We start from the raw sequence: 7,254 nt of genomic DNA on the forward strand, positions 1-7,254 counted from the left end.
TGGTTTTATTCTGTTTTTTTCTACAAGTTGAGTCTCGAAAATTTTGTACCCTGATTTTGACCATTGTTGACATGATCAATGAATCCACTGTTAGGGGCAAGGAATAATTGACATGAATAGAAAAGAATTCACACTTGCAACATATGTTTTGATTGTTTTGATAATCGATTTGAATGACAAATACTTGTTAGTAATACACAAGAATCAATTTTTTGTGAGCTTTTGAGCCTATGAGCACACACTTATACTTTGCTGTGTCATTATTGTTTGGATGTGTAATTGTCATCTTTGGTTTGATTTTCTAAAACTTGCTCAGTTATACATGTTGGGGTGTGGTGAAAGCGATAAGGGCGTTAAGACTAACCCAGAATTTTCTGTTGCTAAGCGTGCACATATGTTTCACCCTTAGTGGCCAAATTGAGCCTTAGCCTGATTTAGTTATCATTATAGCCACGATACAAGCCTTAATACCTATATTTTTTTCACTAGATCTTTGAACCTTATCTTTAAAGGATTAGAAAGACCACTTGTGACATGTCTTTTCTATCAATAAATGATTCAAGTGAACAATCTTAAATCCCTCGAAAACAAAGAAAGAAAAAAAAAAGAAAGAAGAGGAAGATTGTAAGGGAAAGCTAATGAAGAAAACAAAAGAAAAGTAAAATAAAAAAATTCAAATGAAGGGAACAAAAAAAGGGGGAAAGAATGCAAGAAAAGAGAAAAAAACTGGGGGGAGGGGTGGAGGAAGAGAAGAAAAAAGCGCGAGTGCACACTCAAATAAAAAAGAAAATACTAGAACCAGGAGCAATATGAGACTGTGCAAGTGATATCCTCTAAATTCTTTTAACCCTAAAACCCCCTTTTATTTCTATTTCGTCGGACCCTTACCTAAAGCCCCATTACAATCCAAAAAAAATTATTTGATTCTTACACCTAATTCACTATTGAGCAAAGGAGATATGATATAAGAGCAAGCATATGGTAAAATCTTGCCGTGACATGACGCGAGTTTTCTTGTTCACCCATACACACTTTTAGGGTAATGAGTGAAACTTAAGCAAGGATGTTAACTCAGTTTACATTTTGATTTCAAAAATATTGTTGTGATAATTGATCCATTGTGTGGCTTGTGTGAATTTATACTGTGAAGTCTATTTTTATTTGCACCTTGAGTTTGTTTTGCAATGTTCACTTGAATTGAAGTGGGGTGAATGAAATAAGGAGATAGATGTTGAAAAGGGGAGTGATGGAATTGTATATTTATATGTTTTGAGGGCAAACATGGTTTAAATTTGGAGGAATTTGATTAGGGAAAATTGTATGATTTACTTCCTATTTCCCATATCTTCATAGATATGATGCTTGTTCTTAACAATATTTGTGGCATTATAGGTGCTTTCATAAAGGAAAAAGAAGAGTGCACGAAAAGAACTCATGGGAGAAAAAGTGAAGAAATCCAACTGAAGCACAATCAAGATAATCCGTGTCCATGGGTTATCAAAAATTCGGTTTATAAAAGTGCATTAAGTCTAACCAGTGACCACAAGTTACTAGGCATGCAAATTAGGAAGGTCTCAACTTATTTGTTGTTATAAAATTATGTATGGGACCACTAAATTATTTTGGAATTAATTCTAATTATGATAGGAAAATGATTGAAAAAAGAAAGTTTGATATACAAAGGAGTCTTTTAATTTTTTACAATAATTAAAGACTAGAATAAAAAGAGGAAGTCCAAAGCAAGCAAGAATTAGCTAATTTTCTCTGCAAATACACGTTCAAGAAGGGAGAAAAAGGAGGCGACACATGGAGAAGTCGACCCGAAACCAGAGTGACAATTGTTCTAGCCTGATTTCTACTCCATTAATTTTTCTAAATTTTTTTTCTTTGTTTTAGATTTAGTAGTTATGAAATAATTTATTTTTTGCTAGAACTTTTGGGAAATCTAATTGAGACAGCGCTTTGAATACTTTTTTCAATTAATCTATGACTTCATTTTCATGTCCATGAATTATATGCTTGTTATTATAATTTAGGAGGTTGATCATCTGTTAGATTAAATTAAGGGTAAATTACAACTACCTCCCCTGGAGGTTTAGCATGGTTATGAATAGTCCTTTATTATTTGAAAAATTACAAATATCTTTTTCAAATGAAAAATAATTATGCAACTTCTAGAAGGTGAAGTTGACATAATTATTTTACCCTTGTTGAATTTTTTTAAAAAATATAAAAAGATCAAAGGGTGGACAAAATAAATAATCTAGAGGGAATATTATTTCATAAAAATATTTTAAAAAATTATAAAATATATATAAAAATTGTAATATGTAATCCAAAAGGGGATTTTGGTCAGTTCACCACAAAAATTGGATAAAAACCTAACGAGAATGGGTTTGTTGTTAGACGAATGTTAAAATCAAAGGAGTATTTATGATTTTTCAAACAACGAGAAGGTGGTAATTATGCCAAACCTCAAGGGAAATAGTTATAATTTATCCTTAATTAATTATGTTGATAAATTAAAACGAAATTTTGTATACTGGATAGGGTAATTCTTGGTTAGTTATGAAAATTTTTGCTTGCTAGATTAAATGAAGAAGCTCAGCTATGTATTTGATTGCTAGATTAATCTATTAAAGTTACATTCTTTGAATCAATTAAATAGATCTATAGCTTAACATCTCGTCCATTCTTGAATCTTCTCCAACCTGTTCGTTTGGTATACTCTTTTTAGTAATTCCTCTCAATGGCAGTATTTATCACTAGACTCTCGATCATCCAGATGATTGAAAGCTAATCATAATTCTAGTAATTATTTCATTAAATCCTCATAAAATCAATATTTATGATACTACTTGATAACTAGTACACTTACTAGTAACCTATACGTATTTTGGGATTAGCCATTGTTGTGAGAATTTGTCTACAGGAGAAAGGTCAAAGCTGGATGATACACAAACAGAAATGGGGGCAGTGATCAATTAACAAAGCCATAGAAATAAATAAAATACTTATAGCCCATGCTTCCTTGCTGGTTACAGTTGTTTATCCAAGCACAAAGATACAAGATGAACTACAAGATTCATATCACTAATAAACATCCTAATGCATGTAGTGGAGAAACTAACATGGAACAGATCAGGACCCCTCACTCATGTATTTGACAGACAGACAAGCAAAGAGAGTTTGCCTCCTAGAGTTCAAAATCACATGACCGGAAGAATCCATCGTGCTCAAAGAACATACCCTATTATAGTACGATTAAAACAATTGCAGAGATGACATCTAATTCTCCTTCCAAATCCGACCGGTAACCCTGAGCTTCAACTCTTTCCTGTCTCCGCCCGAGAAAAATAGTGCCATGTTACGTTGAATGATGAGCCCATCAAAACTGTCACGAACTTTTCGGTGGCTATCTCGAATGCTTCTAGGGACTCCTTGCCATATCATCTTCCTCCCATTACCTCCAACCTCAAGGCTATAGCTATAGTTTTTGGCCTCATTATCATCACCCATGAACCGCAGAAATGCGATGTAAACTGGCGCCATTCCAAGCTGAAAAGCTTCAAAATGCAGACAGAAATACTGCCCGAAGCAACTGAAGACCTAGAAGGAAAGAAAAATAAAAGCTTGAACTGCAATGCTAACAAAAGCAAGGTAAAGAATCATCTGGAGTTGCCCGACAGTGCACCTGGCAAAGAATTATCACAAGTGAAGTAATCAAGGGTCAAATTCTTTACCGTAAGCATCCATGTTGCATTCTCGACCTCATGGGGGTTTGATTTGACATAGCGATGGTTGAAAGTACTACCACTATGCATGTCAACTTTGTGGTCATCTTTCAAGTGGCTCACAAGAAAAGGAATGTCACCAATAACTGAGCATTCTGATCCCGCATAAGGACAATTATAAGGTCTAAAAGTGCACTGTGATTCATGTTTAAGCTTGCTGTAGTAAGGATAAATGCCTATACACCCAAAATTCTGGTATTTGCAAGGAAGCTCAAGGGATGCAGCTACTTTCTCCAGTGCAAGACATCGGATATTACCAAGTTCGTGCCTGCAAGTTGGGCAGCGATTGTGCACCCTTGGTTTGCAACCAGAACACAATGTGTGACCATTGGAACACTGCATGGACAAAACTGAGGGTAATTAATTGCATAACATGTAACCAAGGCAAAGCAAAATGCAAAATTTACAACAGTAACCTACAATAATCACACCTACAACCCCATCTCAGATGAATAAGAGACTGCAAACTCATACAGTTTTAGACGAGGCCAGAATATATTTGTATTGTCAACCAATAATGCATGATAAAATATGCTTCAAGAAATTCTTCTCTAGGAAGTAAATTTCAGATAAAGGTTAACAGGGCAAAAACATGACCATCAGCAGGAACTGAACAAATAATCCATTTGAATTCATCCACTCAGGTATTCAGACAGAAGATTCAGGACATGTAAAAAAGTCCACTTCATATTTTCGAAGCAAAAGAATACATAGGTTCACTATATTGGCACCATAATTACTGTCAGGCAAGGACATGATCATGCAAACATCAAATGCCAACAACAACTAGAAAAATTACAAGTAATTAATTATCTAAGATCTGGAGGCTCTTTTCATTAAGCAAATCTGACTTTGGTACCTTAAAGGAATATCAAAAAGCTTCAAAGCAAATCAAATAGAGGTTCAGCTTCAATACACAAACTTCTTAATTCAGTTTTCTTAATTCCAAAAATCCACCCTCAACCCAGCCCCAACCCCAACAGCCACACCAAGGTAACCCAAAGAATAGAGGCATGATATCGAGTAACTTTATCCTTCAAAAAATGGAATAATAAACACATTATTTCATGCTTTCCTGCATCAAAAGTACAAACTACCAACTAATGTTCTGAAAAAGTTCCGTCTTTGCATATTCAGGTATAGATACTTGTAGTTGTGTCTTAAGTAAAGTTGAAATCTGTGGTAAAACAAGAGATATTATGCAGATAATAGTAACAAGGTACTTGAGGTGTGCCAAATATTCAAATCGCCAATTGATCACGGCTCATACGTATAATTTGGGGTACAAAGTATCAGTACCTGATGAATTGGAGGGTACATAGCATTCAAGCACACTGGACACTCCAGCAGCTCACGGACATTAGTTGAGATGGTCACATTAGGTTTCAAGGCACTTTCAGAAGTGTCATTAACATGTTCACCAACTTCCAACAAATCTTCCATTTGAGGTGGATCAATTACCTCAGGTTTATTCCTCAAATCATCAAAGTAGGAATTTCCGGTTGACATTGGAAACATGCACAAAAGTACCTATCATGCCAATTTTAGTGTTAGCAAAAACCAAAATCAAGACATAGCAACAGAATGGCATTAAACAAACCAAGACATAAAAAGCACACAGTTGATATGTTTGAGACTACAACAAGCCCCTTTTGCAACAGGAAGAATAGTGTTTATCACAAAATTGTGTCCACAAAATTCCTCCATCAACAATCCCTCACCACAATTGTGAACCCCAGATTGGCCATAACCAGACTATTTCCAAAAAGTGTAACAATAAACTTGCACTTTCTTGAAAAAAGAAAAACAAGGACAGAGGACTTGGATTGAGACTTCGTCACAGCCATTGCAAAAGCACATAAAGTTAATACACCATGCACACAACGAAAATAACAAACACAAACTCTCTCAAAAAATCGAAATGATATATACAAATAATTCAAGATACAACTATAGAACTGCAGAAGGACATTCAAAGATTGCTGTGAAATCTCTAAAAGCCAATATCTGATTCCTCACAAAGTTTACATTCCTTAAAAACTGAAGTACACATGCTACCTGAGCACACAAAAGTATTAAATATCCTATGTTCTCTAAAACCCTGCACCTGCCAACCGCATAAACCCCAACAGCTTCAATATACAACTATTTCACATGGCAACTTGATACTATCAGTCGGCATTTCGAACCAGAAGAGTCTAAAAAATTAAACTCTTTGGCAAACTTTAAGATTGTGGGAAACCCAAAGAAGAAACCCAAAATGACATCTATTTCTCCCCTTTGTGTGTCAATTAAAATGCAGCTGTGACACTTTTCAAACAAACAAGAAATATGTTAAGGCCAAACTTCATCAGCCTCGGCTTTCACAACCCAAGGGTATTAGTATTTCCATTTCCTTTTTCAACAGAAACAATCTTAATATATTACAATCCACAAACACCAGGCATGCAATAATAGATAATATCAACTAAATCATGCAGATGAAAACTATATAGAAACCCTTCACCATATCTCCATAAACAAAAGTATTACAGGGAATTTCCAGAAAAAACAAAGTCTGAAATGAGAAATGCACACAGATTACAGAAGAAACCCTATCGTAGATCCCAAAATTTTTCATCAAAACCCATCCCCCACCATCCACCCTAAAAAGCAAACATCTAACCCCAGAAAAATTAAACATAAAAACAACATGAGAAGAAGCAAGAAAATGAAACAGAAAACTAAAAATCCATATGCCCATAGAGATTACCTAGAACAAACAATTGTTTCGTTAATCAAAAACCCATAAGATAAAAGAGAACCGAAAACCCTAACAAGGGTCTGCTCTATTCGGGTTAACCAGTAATCCGGCAAAGTCAACCGACGAATTTGAGAAAATTTGACAAAATTCGTGAATATATCAAGAGAGGAGTGCAGGAGAAGTCAGTCTTGCGGTTTTTGTCTTGGTCTGGTACATTAAGGATAGTTAAGCAACAGATGGAGAATCGACAAACAAGTAGAAAAATTTCCACCAAAAAATAAGGGAAAAAAGAAAGAAGAGAGAGAGAGAGCAGATAGAAATTTCAATTCAAATTAAAGCCGTTGAGTGAGAGAAGAGGGGGAGCGTCTGGCGTGTGGGTAGATAGCATGTATTTATTTAATATTCAGATATACAGATAGATACAAAAAGAAGAGATTCAAAACGGTGGTCCCACTTGTCTATAAACCCAAACTTGACTTTCCCATTTTTTTTTTTTTAATAATTACAGTTTTTGTCCTCATATTTACTGCGATTACATTTAATATTTTTATAATTTAAAAAATTACATATCGTATTTTTTAAATTTTACTTTCGTCTAATAAAATGGTCATTTCTTTAGTTAAAATTCACCTATTTGCTGATATCAATAAAAAAATATATATTACCTTAGATTGACTTACTACTGACTTATTACAAATTGAATAAATTTTTTTATAA

At 34.4% G+C, this 7,254-nt stretch overlaps 1 protein-coding gene across 1 annotated transcript; it reads right to left on the minus strand.

The window, feature by feature from the left end:
- Positions 1-2,998: 2,998 nt before the first annotated feature.
- LOC105172171 (E3 ubiquitin-protein ligase DIS1) lies at positions 2,999-6,916 on the minus strand. The gene is made up of 4 exons (XM_011093528.3): positions 6,547-6,916; positions 5,094-5,324; positions 3,744-4,130; positions 2,999-3,609 (listed from the first exon to the last, which is right to left on the minus strand). Exons 2-4 carry the CDS (start codon positions 5,310-5,312, stop codon positions 3,289-3,291), a joined length of 927 nt encoding a protein of 308 aa, XP_011091830.1. The 5' UTR covers positions 5,313-5,324; positions 6,547-6,916; the 3' UTR covers positions 2,999-3,288.
- Positions 6,917-7,254: the final 338 nt, after the last annotated feature.

The sequence above is a fragment of the Sesamum indicum genome, linkage group LG10 (genome assembly GCF_026168435.1).
Source record: "Sesamum indicum cultivar Baizhima isolate 11 linkage group LG10, ASM2616843v1, whole genome shotgun sequence".
Classification (NCBI taxonomy): Eukaryota; Viridiplantae; Streptophyta; class Magnoliopsida; order Lamiales; family Pedaliaceae; genus Sesamum; species Sesamum indicum.